Raw genomic sequence first — 17,167 nt, 5'->3', positions numbered from 1 at the left:
ATGCAGCGGACATGGTCGCTACAGATTTTTGAAAGGTGTTTGGTAAGGTGCCTCATAGAAAGCGTACTGATAAAATTAAGATACATGATATTAAAGGGAATGTGGACGCATGGTTAGAAAGTTTATTAAAGGTTAGAAAACAGGAAGTTGTGGTTATTCGATAATTCTCAGATTGTAAGGATGTAAACAACCCCAGGGGCTGGTATTGGGACAACTACTCTTCTCAATAAATATAAATGATCAAAATTGGCAGGCGGCACAAACAGATGGATTGTGGTTAATTGTGAAGAAAACTGTAATTGACGGAATGAGAACATAAGTTAGTAGATTGGGTTGATAGATGTCAGAGAACTTTAATGCAGATACTTATTTCAACAGTATCTCCGGCCTCACACGTCGACCACCCAAGAAGGTTCAGTCATCATCATAGGCAGTCCCTCAGAATCGAGGAAGACCTGCTTCCACTCTTAACATGAGTTCTTAGGTGGCTTTTCAGCCCAATACGAGAACCAGTCTCTGTCACATGTGGGACAGATAGTCGTTGAGGGAAGGGATGGGTGGGACTGGTTGGCCGCTCTTACCGCAGCCTGCGTTTGATTTTTGTACTCGAGGAGCTCAGCGCCCTCTCGAGTGCACTTTCTCCACTTAGGGCGCTTTCTCCTTTGGCCAGGGACTCCCAGGTGTCAGTGGGGATGTTGCACTTTATCAAGGAGGCTTTGAGGGTGTCCTTGTAACGTTTCCGCTGCCCACCTTTGGCTCGTTTGCCTTGAAAGAGTTCCGAGTAGAGCACTTGCTTTGGGAGTCTCGTGTCTGGCATGCGAACTATGTGGCCTGCCTAGCAGATCAAGTGCGGTCAGTGCTTCAATGCTGGGGATGTTGGCCTGGTCGAGGACGCTAACGTTGATGCGTCTGTCCTCCCAGGGGATTTGTAGGATCAGGCGAGGTCCAAGACCACCCCAACTTTTGTCGTCGAGCTACAGTACGCGGACGACACCTGCATCTGCGCACACAGAGGCTGAACTCCAGGATATAGTCGACGTATTTACTGAGGCGTACGAAAGCACGTGCCTTACGCTAAACATCAGTAAGACAAAAGTCCTCCACCAGCCTGACCCCGCCACACAGCACTGCCGCCAGTCATCAAGATCCATGGCGTGGCCCTGGACAATGTGGACCATTTCCCTTATCTCGGGAGCCTCCGATCAACAAGAGCAGGCATTGACGACGAGATCCAACATCGCCTCCAGTGCGCTAGTGCAGCCTTCGGCCGCCTGAGGAAGAGTGTTTGAACACCAGGCCCTCAAAACTGTCACCAAGCTCATGGTCTATAGGGCTGTAGTAATACCCGCTCTCATGTATGGCTCAGAAACATCAACCATGTACAGTAGACACCTCAAGTCGCTGGAGAAATACCACCAACGATGTCTCCGCAAGATCTTACAGGTTGAGGGTAGCAAGATCATGGGAAGACCATGACCTCCAAGTTTCCCTCCAGTCACACACCATCCTGACTTGGATATATACCACTGTTCCTGCTGTTGGCACAGGATCATGCAATTCCCTACCTAGCATCATTTTGGCAGCACCACCAGCACAGGACTGTAATGGTTCAAGCAAGGACCCATCACCATCTTCGCAAGAAAACTAAGGAAAGGAAATAAATGAATCGTTGACAATGTTACCCAAATCCAGGGAACAAATGTTTTTTTTTTAAAAAAGACTTAACGTTATAATTTTGGGGATAAGGGATTACAGCATGAAACCGAGGTACAGTAATGTACTGGTTATGATTCTGGACTATTAATACAGAGGCCTGGACTAATTATCCAGAGAATGTGAGTTGAAATCCCACCATGGCAGTTTGAGAATTTGAAATCAGTATTTTTTTCTTTTAAAAGCTGGAAATGGACAGCTGGCATTCGTAAAAATGATCATGAAGCTGTCAGAATGTCGTAAAAATCCAACTTGTTCACCAATGTCCTTTCGAGAATGAAACCTGCCATCCTTACCCGGTCTGGCCTATATGCGACTCCAGTCCCACGCCAATATGTTTCACTCTTAACTGCTCTGTGAAGTGGCCTTGCAAGCCACTCAGTTGTATCAAACTACGACTTAGCAGTTCAAACAGGCCCACTACCATCTTCTCAGGGCAACCACAGATGGTCAATAAACACCAGCCCTCCTAGGAAAGCCCATATCCTGAGAGCGAGTTAAAAAAAAATAGCATGTGTGGCATTACAGACAGTATTATTTTGTTTTCCAGAAACTGAACATTGTAAACAACTCAAATAATGCATTGTAAGTTGTTTTCCAAGATTGTCAAGTACATGAAAATGATTGTACAACTTATCAGACTCTCAGAGAAGCATGTGGCATGACTTAACTCCACATGGAGTTGTGATCTAATAGTTTCTGGTTTGGTCAGAGATTTTCCAGGTAACTTTTAGTATCAAACATGTAATGTTTTCAATTTATGGTTGTGTCCCAGTTTCTTTTTTGTGAGGTCATTATTCTGTTTTCTACAATCTGATAGATGTGTGTTAACTTTTCACTTTATGCAATCCCATCCTCCAGCTTGTTCCTGTGGGTTTGAAGAGGTTCCTTAGTGTCAGTTGTGGCTTAATGGGTAGCACTCTTGCCTCTGAGTCAAAAGGTTGAGAGTTCCAGTCCCACTTCAGGAACTTGAGCATGAAAAATGTAGGCTGACACTCCATTGCAACACTGAGGGAATGCTGGACTGTTGGACGTGCCGACTTTCGGATGAGACATTAAACCGAGGTCCTGTCTGCTCTCTCAGGTGGATGTAAAATATCACATGGCACTATTTCAAAGAAGAGCAGGGGAATTATCCCCGGTGTCCTGGCCAATATTTTTCCACAATCAGCATAACAAAAACAGATTATCTGCTCATCATCACATTGCAGTTTGTGGGAGCTTGCTTGTGCCCAAATTGGCTGTCGCGTTTCCAACATTACATAGAAACATAGAAAATAGGTGCAGGAGTAGGCCATTCAGCCCTTCGAGCCTGCACTACCATTCAAATAAGATCATGGCTGATCATTCACTCAGTACCACTTTCCTGCTTTCTCTCCATACCCCTTGATCCCTTTAGCCGTAAGGGCCATATCGAACTCCCTCTTGAATATATCCAATGAACTGGCATCAACAACTCTCTGCGGTAGAGAATTCCACAGGTTAACAACTCTCAGTGAAGAAGTTTCTCCACATCTCGGTCCTAAATGGTTTATCCCTTATCCTTAGACTGTGTCCCCTGGTTCTGGACTTCCCAAGCATTGGGAACATTCTTCCTGCATCTAACCTTCCAGTCCCATCACAATTTTATATGTTTCTATGAGATCCCCTCTCATCTTTCTAAACTCCAGTGAATACAGGCCCAGTCGATCCAGTCTCTCCTCATATGTCAGTCCTGCCATCCCGGGAATCATTCTGATGAACCTTCGCTGCACTCCCTCAACAGCAATAACATCCTTCCTCAGATTAGGTGACCAAAACTGAACACAATATTCCAGGTGAGGCCTCACTAAGGCCCTATCCAACTGCAGTAAGACCTCCCTGCTCCTATACTCAAATCCCCTAGCTTCTTCAGCGCCTGCTTCACCGCATGCCAACTTTCAATGACTGATGTAACATGATGTCCAGGTCTCGCTGCACCTCCCCTTTTCCTAATCTGTCACCATTCAGATAATATTCTGCCTTCGTGTTTTTGCCTCCAAAGTGGCTAACCTCACATTTATCCACATTATACTGCATCTGCCCATTCACCAAACCTGTTCAAGTCACCCTGAAGCCTCTTAGCGTCCTCCTCACAGCTCACATCGCCACACAGCTTAGTGTCATCTGCAAACTTAGAGATATTACGCTCAATTCCTTCATCTAAATCATTAATGTATATTGTAAATAGCTGAGGTTCCAGCACTGAGCCCTGCGGCATCCCATTAGTCACTGCCTGCCATTCTGAAAAGGACCCGTTTATCCCGACTCTCTGCTTCCTGTCTGCCAACCAGTTCTCTATCCACCTCAGTAGATTACCCCCAATAGCATGTGCTTTAATTTTACACAAAAATCTCTTGTGTGGGACCTTGTCAAAAGCCTTTTGAAAGTCCAAATACACCACATCCACTGGTTCTCCCTTGTACACTCTACAAGTTACATCCTCAAAAAATTCTAGAAGATTTGTCAAGCATGATTTCCTTTTCATAAATCCATGCTGACTTGGACCGATCCTGTCACTGCTTTCCAAATGCGCTGCTATTTCATCTTTAATAATTGATTCCAACATTTTCCCCACTACCAATGTCACGCTAACTGGTCTATAATTACCCGTTTTCTCTCTCCCTCCTTTTTTAAAAAGTGGTGTTACATTAGCTACCCTCCAGTCCATAGGAACTGATCCAGAGTCGATAAGACTGTTGGAAAATGATCACCAATGCATCCACTATTTCTAGGACCACTTCTTTAAGTACTCTGGGATGCAGCCTATCAGGCCCCAGAGATTTATCGGCCTTCAATCCCATCAATTTCCTTAACACAATTTCCCACCTAATACGGATTTCCTTCAGTTCCTCCTTCTCACTAGACCCTCTGTCCCCTAGTATTTCCTGAAGGTTATTTGTGTCTTCCTTGGTGAAGACAGAACCAAAGTACTTGTTCAATTGGTCTGCCATTTCTTTGTTCCCCCATTATAAATTCACCTGATTTTGACTGCAAGGGACCTACATTTGTCTTCACTAATCTTTTTCTCTTCACGTATCTACAGAAGCTTTTACAGTCAGTTTTTATGTTCCCAACAGCGACTACACTCCAAAAGTACTGCATTGGCTGTAAAGTGCTGCAAGATGTCCAGTGGTCGTGAAAGACACTATATAAATCCAGGTATTTCTTTCTCTCTTTCTTTCTGTTCCAAAAAATGTTTCTCTCCATTTTTTGAATTCCATTGTTGAGGTATAAGAAGTTGAACTTTACTATAACATGACATCCTTTTTTTTAAATTAAGCACCATTTTATGAATTTACCTCAAGAACAATACATTCCATCATTTGCATGGGTCAAGTGAATAAAATATTGACAATTATGAGCTACTATTTGATTGGATATCTTAAGTTGGTCAAAATGTCCTTCCCGAACTCTCATTTACTACTTTTCTTGCCATCGTAATCATCTAGAATTACAAGTCAGAAGATTTTTTTAAATAAATATATTTTACACAGTAATCTATGCCAAGTGGCTGTTCATTGGCTTGGTGAACTATCAAATATCTTATTTATGACAAATTAGATTCATCACCAGATTAAAAAAACTTAGAGGGCAAATTCAAAAGAAACACTGGTCTAAATATAATCCAGTGCTTTGGGCCCAAGTTTCCACACGATAAAAAACGGGCGCCCCTCCGAGCTGGGCGCCCGTTTTTCGCGCCGAAAAGGGCACCGGAAAAAAAACGCTCGATTCTGGAGCACTTTGCAGCTCCATGTCTGCTTGGCGCGGCGCCCAGGGGGGCGGAGCCTACACGCGCGCCGATTTTGTAAGTGGGAGGGGGCGGGTACCATTTAAATTAGTTTTTCGCCTGCCGGCAACGCTGCGCGTGCGCGTTGGAGCGTTCGCGCACGCGCAGTGTGAAGGAAACATTGGCACTTGGCCATTTTTGTAGTTCTTTGTAGCTGTTTAATTTTTGAACATTTTTTAATAAAAGCACATTGCCATCAGCACATCAGCACTGAGGCTTCTTGCAGCAGTGAGAAGGCTGCAGGAAGCCTCAGAAAGTTGAGGCAGCCGTTTCTCTCCTCCCCCCCCTGCGGGAACGAACGGCTTCCTCCTTCCCCCCCCCCCCCCGCGGGAACGAACGGCTGCCTCCTCCCCCCCCCCCCCCCCCCCCCCCCGTGGGAACGAACGGCTGCCTCAACTTGTGAGGCTTCCTGCAGCATTCTCCCTGGGTGAAGCACTTTCACACAGGTAGGAAGATGGTTTATTTAATCTTTTCTTTGATTATAAATTTTTATTCAGGTTGGATTTATTTGTATAATATTTGTATAAGTATAAATAAGGATTTATTATAGAATCCCTTTCCCCCCCCCCTCCACCTCGTTCTGGACGCCTAATTTGTAACCTGCGCCTGATTTTTTAATGTGTAGAACAGCTTTTTTCAGTTCTACAAAATTCTTCACTTGCTCCATTCTAAGTTAGTTTGGAGTACGTTTTCACTGTGGAAACTTTGAAATCAGGCGTCAGTGGCCGGACACGCCCCCTTTTGAAGAAAAAATTCTGTTCCAAAGTGAAACTGTTCTAACTGACTAGCACTGCAGAAAAAAAAATGTGGAGAATTGCGATTTCTAAGATAGTCCGTTCTCCACCAGTTGCTCCTAAAAATCAGGCGCAAATCATGTGGAAACTTGGGCCCTTTATAATTTACCACTTCCACTTTAAGATGATCTAAATGTATGCTGTCTTTTACCTTGATTTTGTAAAACTCTTTTACTTCTGGTTTAATGGAATCAAAATCTCCACTGATGAAATGAGGCAGAAACCTAGAAGAAAAGGTAACAGAAACATCCACTTAACTTGGGCAAATAGTTTACTTGCACAAAAAACAATCAGTTACAGAAAAAGCTAAATTCAAAGTGGCAGATCTATGGGGTGCTGGAATTTCCCACTTGTATTTCTGCACGATTCAACAAGTCTAAAATGTGTCCAGGCACCTAAACAATTAAAGTGACATTTTCTTCAGACATTGAAGGGGAAATTACAAAAAACAGACATTTTTTGACAATTACTGAGAAACAAAACTTTCCTAGGGCTGCTGTGATGTAGACAGAGGTTAGGATTTGCAATTTTAAATTAACATGTCTTTTAACATTACTATGAAGTAGGGAAACACTTCCTCACCAAATGAATTGCATTATAAATTTTTAGAATTAAAATAAAATAGCTGCCACTTAGTGCAATTTAAAAGAACTTCTGAAATGGATACGTTGTCTTGGGTAGCTCAACCCAAATGTTTTATTACAATAAGAATCCCATTGCTTTTCCTCACGATTGTAGGCAATAAATGCCCACAGAATCTTTCAAAAGAATTTCAGAACAAATAGAATTTACACAGAGCAGTCACAATAAAACAGTGGCCCAAATTTTAAAATATAAGAAGAAAAACAAAAAATAGGAGCAGGAGTAGGCCAGTTGACACCTCGAGCTTGCAGCGCTATTCAATGAGATCATGGCTGATCTGATCATGGCCTCAAATCCAATTCCCTGTCCGCTCCCCAAAACCCTGGACTCCCTTATCGTTCAAAAATCTGTCTATCTCCATCGGAAATATATTCAATAACCCAACCTCCACAACTCTCTGGGGTAGAGAGTTCCAAAGATTCACGACCCTCAAAGAAATACCTCCTCATTTCCGTTTTAAATGGGCGACCCCTCATTCTGAAAACATGCCCCCTAGTTCTAGATTGCCCCACGAGGGGAAACATCCTCTCTGCATATTCCCCATCAAGTCCCCTCAGAATATTATGGCCCAGAAATCTCGGCCTCACCGGGTCCGTACGGAGTGTGTACAGACCCAGAAAGGTATCGCAAAAGCCGGTATTCAGCGCACAATGCGCATTCGCTGAAAACCGGCGTCTCTAATCTGTCAAGCTCCAGCTTGACAGATCCTCCGCATCTCGGGAGCGAGGACATTTGCAAGGGCAAGATTGCGGTATTTACCCATATCTTGCCCAGCAAATGTCCTGAAAACTCTTGTGCCTGATAAAAGCAGGTGCATAGCCTACTTTTACAGGCATGAGTTTTAAAACACACAAAAACATGATAAAGTAAAATTTTAAAACACATTTTATTGTTAAAAACCCTGCCCACTATGGTAACTTTATTTTAAACCACAATTAAATAAACTTTTTTAAAAAATCAAAAAAAAAATTTCTAAGTCACTTTAATTTCAATTAATTTTAATTATGTGAGTTGTGTTTTGTATTTTTTATTCTGGTGTTTTGTATGTTTGTTTTTTTTCTTCTCATTAACAGCAATGAGAACTCATAGATACAGAGTTCCCATTGCTATTAATGGAGAATACTTTACCTGATTGGTTGACTGCATGGTTGGTTGACACATGACTGCACCTTCTGCCCATGGGAACCTGGAGGACACGAGAGCAATTCACAGCGCAGGAAGAGAAGGCCTCCCCAACGCAATCCCACGCTCTTCCGGGACCACCAGGCACTTCAATAAAAATTCTCCGATCGGTGGCGTTCGTCCACAAGAAACCTCCGACCGGAGTTTCAGGGGCTATGAGCTGTCAAGTTTCTGGCTTGACAGATCTCGCGCATATCGGGAGCGAGGACACTTGCAGGGCACGATTTGCAATATTTGTCCTCAAAAATCTTGCGCCTGAAAAACAGAAACATAGAAAATAGGTGCAGGAGTAGGCCATCCGGCCCTTAGATTCTGCACCACCATTCAATATGATCATAGCTGATCATGCAACTTCAGTACCCCATTCCTGCTTTCTTTCCATACCCCTTGATCCCTTTAGCCGTAAGGGCCACATCTAACTTCCTTTTGAATATATCAAGCCCACTGGCCTCAACAACTTTCTGTGGTAGAGAATTCCACACGTTCACAGTTCTCCGAGTGAAGAAGTTTCTCCTCATCTCGGTCCTAAATGGCTTACCCCTTATCCTTAGACTGTGACCCCTGGTTCTGGACTTCCCCAACATTGGGAACATTCTTCCTGCATCAAACCTGTCCAATCCTGTCAGAATTTTATCTGTTTCTATGACATCCCCGCTCATTCTTCTAAATTCCAGTCAATATAAGCCAAGTCGATCCAGTCTTTCTTCATACGTGAGTCCTGCCATCCCAGGAATTAGTCTGGTGAATCTTCACTGCACTCCCTCAATAGCAAGCACGTCCTTCCTCAGATTAGGAGACCAAAATTGCACACAATACTCAAGGTGTGGTCTCACCAAGGTCCTGTACAACTGCAGTAAGACCTCCTTGCTCCTATAATCAAATCCTCTTGCTATGAAGGCAAGCATGCCATTTGCTTTCATGCCTGCTGTATCTGCATGCCTACCTTCAGTGACAGATGTACCATGACACCCAGGTCTCGTTGCACCTCCCCTTTTACTAATCTGTCACCATTCAGATAATAATCTGCCTTCCTGTTTTTGCCACCAAAGTGGATAACCTCAAATTTATCCACATTATACTGCATCTGCCATGCATTTGCCTATTCACCTAACCTGTCCAAGTCACCCTGCAGCCTCTTAGCATCCTCCTCACTGATCACACTGCCATCCAGCTTAATGTCATCTGCTAACTTGGAGATATTACATTCAATTCCTTCGTCCAAATCATGAATGTATATTGTAAATAGCTGGGGTCCCAGCACTGAACCTTGCGGCACCCCACTAGTCACTGCCTGCCATTCTGAAAAGGAAACGTTTATTCCCACTCTTTGCTTCCTATCTGCCAACCAGTTCTCGATCCACGTCAATACATTAACTCCAATACCATGTGCCTTAATTTTGCACTCTAATCTCTTGTGTGGGTCCTTGTCAAAAGCTTTTTGAAAGTCCAAATACACCACATCCACTGGTTCTCCCTTATCCACTCTACTAGTTACATCCTCAAAAAACTCGAAGATTTGTCAATCATGATTTCCCTTTCATAAATCCATGCTGACTTGGACCAATCCCATCACTGCTTTCCAAATGCGCTGCTATTACATCTTTAATAATGGATTCCAGCATTTTCCCGACCACCGATTTCAGGCTAACTGGTCTATAATTCCCTGTTTTCCCTCTCCCTCCTTTTTTAAAAAGTGGGGTTACATAAGCTACCCTCCAATCCATAGGTATTGATCCAGAGTCCATGGGCTTTTGGAAAATGACCACCAATGCATCTACTATTTCTAGGGCCACTTCCTTGAGTCCTCTGGGATGCAGACTATCAGGCCCTGGGGATTTATCGGCCTTCAGTCTCATCAGCTTCCCGAACACCATTTCCTGACTAATAAGGATTTCCCTCAGTTCCAACTTCTCGCTAGACCCTCGGTCCCCTAGTATTTTCGGGAGGTTGTTCGTGTCTTCCTTAGTGAAGGCAGAACCAAAGTATTTATTCAATTGGTCTGCCATTTCCTTGTTCCCCATTATGAATTCATCTGATTCTGACTGCAAGGGACCTACATCAGTCTTCACTAATTGCTAAAGTTTCTATAGATAGGTGAAGAGAAACAATCAGTTTTTATGCTCCCTGCAAGCTTACTATCATACTCTATTTTACCCCTCCTAAATAAACCCTTAGTCCTGCTCTGTTAAATTCTAAATTTCTCCCAGTCCTCAGGTTTGCCACTTTTTCTGGCCAATTTATATGCCTCTTTCTTGGATTTAACACTATCCCTAATTTCCCTTGTTAACCACGGTTGAGCTACCTTTCATGTGTTATTTTTACGCCAGATAGGGATGTACAATAGTTGTAATTCATCCATGTGATCTTTAAATGTCTGCCATTGCCTATCCACAGTCAAACCATTAGAAACATAGAAAATTAGGTGCAGGAGTAGGTCATTTGGCCCTTCGAGCCTACACAACCATTCAATAAGATCATGGCTGATCATTCACCTCAGTACCCCTTTCCTGCTTTCTCTCCATACCCCTTGATCCCTTTAGCCGTAAGGGCCATATCTAACTCCCTCTTGAATATATCCAATGAACTAGCATTAACATCTCTCTGCGGTATGGAATTCCACAGGTTCACAACTCTCGGAGTGAAGAAGTTTCTCCTCATCTCAATCCTAAACGCCTTACCCCTTATCCTTAGACTGTGTCCCCTGGTTCTGGACTTCCCCAATATCGGGAACATTCTTCCTGCATCTAACCTGTCCAGTCCCGTCAGAATTTTATATGTTTCTATGAGATCCCCTCTCATCCTTCTAAACTCCCAGGCCCAGTCGATCCAGTCACTCCTCATATGGCAGTCCTGCCATCCCAGGAATCAGTCTGGTGAACCTTCGCTGCACTCCCTCAATCGCAAGAACATCCTTCCTCAGTCTAGACCAAATCTGAACACAATATTCCAGGTGAGGCCTCACCAAGGCCCTGTATAACTGCAGTAAGACCTGCTCCTATACTCAAATCCTCGAGCTATGAAGGCCAACATACAATTTGCCTTCTTCACCGCCTGCTGTACCTGCATGCCAACTTTCAATGACTTATGTACCATGACACCCAGGTCTCGTTGCACCTCCCCTTTTCATAATCCGCTGCCATTCAGATAATATTCTGCCTTTGTGTTTTTGCCCCCAACGTGGATAACCTCACGTTTATCCACATTATACTGCAGCTGCCATGCAGTTGCCCACTCACCTAACCTGTCCAAGTCACCCTGCAGCCTCTTAGAGTGCCCCTCACAGTTCACATCGCCACCCAGCTTAGTGTCATCTGCAAACTTGGAGATATTACATTCAATTCCTTCATCTAAATCATTAATGTATATTCGAAATTTCTGGGGTCTCAGCACTGAGCCCTGCAGCACCTCACTTGTCATTGCTTGCTATTCTGAAGAGGACCCGTTTATCCTCACTCTCTGCTTCCTGTCTGCCAACCAGTTCTCTATCCACGTCAGTGCATTACCCCCAATACCATGTGCTTTAATTTTGCACACCAATCTCTTGTGTGGGACCTTGTCAAAAGCCTTTTGAAAGCCCAAATAAACCACATCCACTGGTTCTCCCTTGTCCACTCTACTAGTTACATCCTCAAAAAATTCCAGAAGATTTGTCAAGCATGATTTCCCTTTCATCAATCCATGCTGACTTGGACCGATCTTGTCACTGCTTTCCAAATGTGTTGCTATTTAATCTTTAGTAATTGATTCCAACATTTTCGACACTACTGATGTCAGGCTAACCGGTCTATAGTTACCCGTTTTCTCTCTCCCTCCTTTTTTAAAAAGTGGTGTTACATTAGCTACCCTCCAGTCCATAGGAACTGATCCAGAGTCGATAAGTCTGTTGTAAAATGATCACCAATGCATCCACTATTTCTAGGGCCACCTCCTTAAGTACTCTGGGATGCAGACTATCAGGCCCCGGGGATTTATCGGCCTTCAATCCCATCAATTTCCCTAACATAAGTTCCCGCCTAATAAGGATTTCCTTCAGTTCCTCCTTCTCACCAGACCCTCGGTCCCCTAGTATTGCCGGAAGGTTATTTGTGTCTTCCTTCGTGAAGACAGAACCAAAGTAATCGTTCAACTGGTCTGCCATTTCTTGTTCCTCATTATAAATTCACCTGAATCTGACTGCAAGGGCCCTATGCTTGTCTTCACTAATCTTTTTCTCTTCACCTATCGACAGAAGCTTTTGCAGTCAGTTTTTATGCTTCCAGCAAGCTTACTCTCATACTCTATTTCCCCCCTCCTAATTGAACCCTTTGTCCTCCTCTGCTGAATTCTAAATTTCTCTCAGTCCTCAGGTTTGCTGCTTTTTCTGGCCAATTTATATGCCTCTTCCTTGGATTTAACACGATCCTTAATTTCCCTTTTTAGTCACAGTTGAGCCACCTTCCCCGTTTTATTTTTACTTTAAGTATCATTCGCCAGGCTATCTGAGCCAAATCACGTCTCATACCATCGAAGTTTCCTTTCTTTAAGTTCAGGACCCCAGTCTGTGTCGCTCTCCATCTTAATGAAGAATTCTGCCATATTATGGTCACTCTTTCCCAAGGGACTACGCACGAACAGATTGCTAATTAATCCTCTCTCGTTATACAAGACCCAGTCTAGGATGGCCTGCTCTCTGGTGGTTCCTCGACATATTGGTCTAGAAAACCATCCCTTATACACTCCAGGAAATCCTCCTCCACAGTACTGCTACCAGTTTGGTTAGCCCGATCTATATGTAGGTTAAAGTCACCCATGATAACTGCTGTACGCTTATTGCACACATCCCTAATTTCCTGTTTGATGTCATCCCCAAACTCCCTACTACTGTTTGGTGGTCTGTACACAACTCCCACAAATGTTTTCTGCCCTTTGGTGTTTCGCAGCTCTACCCATATAGATTCCACATCATCGAAGCTAATGTCCTTCCTTACTATTGCCTTAACATCCTCTTTTACCATCAATGCTACCCCACGCCCTTTTCCTTCCTGAATATTGAATACCCCTGGATGTTGAATTCCCAGCCTTGGTTACCCTGGAGCCACGTCTCTGTAATCCCAATTACATCATATCCGTTAACAGCTATCTGCGCAGCTAATTCATCCACTTTATTACAAATGCTCCTCGCATTGAGACTCAGAGCCTTCAGGCTTGTTTTTTTAACACGCTTTGGCCTTTTAGAATTATGTTGTAATGTGACCCTTTTTGATTTTTGCCCTTGATTTCTCTGCCCTCCACTCTTGTTTTTCTCCTTCCTTCTGCTTCTGCTTCATTTTACTTCCCTCTGCCTCCCTACATAGGTTTCCATCCCCCTGCCATATTAGTTTAACCCCTCCCCAACAGCACTAGCAAGCACTCCGCCTAGGACATAGGTTCCAGTCCTGCCCAGGTGCAGACCGTCCGGTTTGTATTGGTCCCACCTCCCCCAGAACCGGTTCCAATGTCCCAGGAATTTGAATCCCTCCCTTCTGCACCACTCCTCAAGCCACGTATTCATCTGAACTATTCTGCAATTCCTAATCTGACTAGCACGTGGCGCTGGTAGCAATCCTGAGATTACTACCTTTGAGGTCCTACTTTTTAATTTAACTCCTAGCTCCATAAATTCAGCTTGTAGGACCTCATCCTGTTTTTTACCTATAACGTTGGTACCTATATGCACCATGACAGCTGGTTGTTTCCCCTCCCCCTCCAGAATGCTCTGCAGCCGCTCCGAGACATCCTTGACTCTTGCACCGCCTGCTGTACCTGCTTCCCAACTTTCAATGACTGATGTACCATGACACCCAGGTCTCGTTGCACCTCCCTTTTTCCTAATCTGTCACCATTCAGATAATATTCTGCCTTCCTGTTTTTACCACCAAAGTGGATAACCTCACATTTATCCACATTATACTGCATCTGCCCTGCATTTGCCCACTCACCTAACCTGTCCAAGTCACCCTGTAGCCTCAGCATCCTCCTCACAGCTCACACCGCCACCCAGCTTAGTGTCATCTGCAAACTTGGAGATATTACACTCAATTCCTTTGTCTAAATCATTAATGTATATTGTAAATAGCTGAGGTCCCAGCACTGAACCTTGCGGTACCCCGTACAGCCTACTTTTACAGATGCAAGTGTTTAAAAACATAAACATTAAAATTAAATTAAATAAACACATATGAAAACATATTTTATTGTTTAAAAACCCTTCCCACTACGGTAAGTTTATTTTAAGGCATAATTTAAAAAACTTTTTAAAAAGTCAGGAAAATGTTTTTTTTATATAAGAACTTTAATTTAAATAAATCTTAAATATGTCGTGTATTTTTCTATTTTTTTTATTCATGTTGTGTGTGCTTGAGGGAGTTTCTCATTCATAATAATGGGAACTCCAACTACAGAATTCCCATTATTACGGATGAGAAAATAGTGTACCTTAATTGGCTGCCCAGAGCCATACGACTCCAGCTCCGCATACGGACGTCCCAACGTGCACGCGCTCCGATATGCAATGAGTGACGGCCTCAGGATCGGAAGTTCGAGCGGACGCAGCATCTTCAGGTAAGTGCTCATTTTCTTTCCTTTTTTCAGTAATATGCCCACGGGAAGGCCTCGATCGGAATTTCTGGGCCTATATGTTTCAATAAGATCACTTCTCATTCTACTAAACTCCAATGAGCATAGACCCAACCTACTCAACCTTTCTTCATAAGACAACTCCTTCATCTCAGGAATCAACCTCGTGAACCTTCTCTGAACTGCCTCCAGTGCAAGTATATTCTTCCTTAAAAATAAGGAGACCAAAACTCCAGGTATGGTCTCACTAATGCTCTGTATAGTTGTAGCAAGACTTCCTTACTTTTATACTCCATCCCCCTTGCAATAAAGGCCAACATTCCATTTTCCTTCCTAATTATTTGTTGTACCTGCATACTAACTTTTTGTGTTTCATGTACAAGGATCCCCAGATCCCTCTGTATCTCAGCATTTTATAATATCTCTCAATTTAAATAATAATTAGCATTTTTATTTTTCTTAAAGTGGATAACCTCACATTTTCCCACATTATAATCCATCTATCAATTTTTTGCCCACTCATTTAGCCTATCTATATCCCTTTCAGAATCTTTGCGACCTCCTCACAACTTGCTTTCCCACCTATCATTGTATCCTTCATCCAAGTCATTAATATGGATTGTAAATAGTTGAGGCCACAGCACCAATCCCTGTGGCACCCCACTAGTTACAGTTTGCCAACTTGAAAATGACCCATTAATTCCGACTTTGTTTTCTGTTAGTTACCCAATCCTCTCTCCATTCGAATATATAACCGGCAACCCCGTAAGCTCTTATCTTGTGCAGTAACCTTTTCTGTGGCATCTTATCGAATGCCTTCTGGAAATCCAAATACACTACATCTACTGGTTTCCCTTTGTCCACTCTGCTCGTTACGTCCTCAAAGAACTCCAGCAAATGTGTCAAACATGATTTTCCTTTCATAAGGTATGAGGCGTGAATTGGCGAGGATAGATTGGCGAATGATACTTAAGGGGGTGACTGTGGATGGGCAATGGCAGACATTTAGAGACCGCATGGATGAATTACAACAATTGTACATTCCTGTGTGGCGTAAAAATAAAAAAGGGAAGGTGGCTCAACCGTGGCTATCTAGGGAAATCAGGGATAGCATTAAAGCCAAGGAAGTGGCATACAAATTGGCCAGAAATACCAGCGAACCTGGGGACTGGGAGAAATTTAGAACTCAGCGGGAGGACAAAGGGTTTGATTAGGGCAGGGAAAATGGAGTATGAGAAGAAGCTTGCAGGGAACATTAAGGTGGATTGCAAAAGTTTCGATAGGTATGTAAAGAGAAAAAGGTTAGTAAAGACAAACGTAGGTCCCCTGCAGTCAGAATCAGGGGAAGTCATAACGGGGAACAAAGAAATGGCAGACCAATTGAACAAGTACTTTGGTTCAGTATTCACTAAGAAGGACACAAACAACCTTCCGGATATAAAAGGGGTCAGAGGGTCTAGTAAGGAGGAGGAACTGAGGGAAATCTTTATTAGTCGGGAAATTGTGTTGGGGAAATTGATGGGATTGAAGGCCGATAAATCCCCAGGGCCTGATGGACTGCATCCCAGAGTACTTAAGGAGGTGGCCTTGGAAATAGCGGATGCATTGACAGTCATTTTCCAACATTCCATTGACTCTGGATCAGTTCCTATCGAGTGGAGGGTAGCCAATGTAACCCCACTTTATAAAAAAGGAGGGAGAGAGAAAACAGGGAATTATAGACCGGTCAGCCTGACCTCAATCGTGAGTAAAATGATGGAATCAATTATTAAGGATGTCATAGCAGCGCATTTGGAAAATGGTGACATGATAGGTCCAAGTCAGCATGGATTTGTGAAGGGGAAATCATGCTTGACAAATCTTCTGGAATTTTTTGAGGATGTTTCCAGTAAAGTGGACAAAGGAGAACCAGTTGATGTGGTATATTTGGACTTTCAGAAGGCTTTCGACAAGGTCCCACACAAGAGATTAATGTGCAAAGTTAAAGCACATGGGAGTGGGGGTAGTGTGCTGACGTGGATTGAGAACTGGTTGTCAGACAGGAAGCAAAGAGTAGGAGTAAATGGGTACTTTTCAGAATGGCAGGCAGTGACTAGTGGGGTACCGCAAGGTTCTGTGCTGGGGCCCCAGTTGTTTACATTGTACATTAATGATTTAGACGAGGGGATTAAATGTAGTATCTCCAAATTTGCGAATGACACTAAGTTAGGTGGCAGTGTGAGCTGCGAGGAGGATGCTATGAGGCTGCAGAGTGACTTGGATAGGTTAGGTGAGTGGGCAAATGCATGGCAGATGAAGTATAATGTGGATAAATGTGAGGTTATCCACTTTGGTGGTAAAAATAGAGAGACAGACTATTATCTGAATGGTGACAGATTAGAAAAAGGAAAGGTGCAACGAGACCTGGGTGTCATGGTACATCAGTCATTGAAGG

The 17,167-nt window shown here is 43.4% G+C and overlaps 1 protein-coding gene across 9 annotated transcripts in view; it reads right to left on the bottom strand.

Annotated features, from left to right (window-relative positions):
- tpk1 (thiamin pyrophosphokinase 1) overlaps positions 1-17,167 on the bottom strand; it is a 691,620-nt gene that overhangs the window by 411,073 nt on the left and 263,380 nt on the right. For all 9 annotated transcript variants that reach the window (XM_070881207.1, XM_070881210.1, XM_070881201.1 and 6 more), the window contains one exon: positions 6,467-6,539. In XM_070881207.1, the coding sequence (XP_070737308.1) occupies positions 6,467-6,539 (73 nt within the window). The remainder of the gene's footprint in view (positions 1-6,466; positions 6,540-17,167) is intronic.

The sequence above is a fragment of the Pristiophorus japonicus genome, chromosome 5, assembly GCF_044704955.1.
Source record: "Pristiophorus japonicus isolate sPriJap1 chromosome 5, sPriJap1.hap1, whole genome shotgun sequence".
Lineage (NCBI taxonomy): Eukaryota > Metazoa > Chordata > Chondrichthyes > Pristiophoridae > Pristiophorus > Pristiophorus japonicus.
Note: the sequence above shows the minus strand (reverse complement) of the source record. Positions and strands in the feature narration are given on the sequence as shown.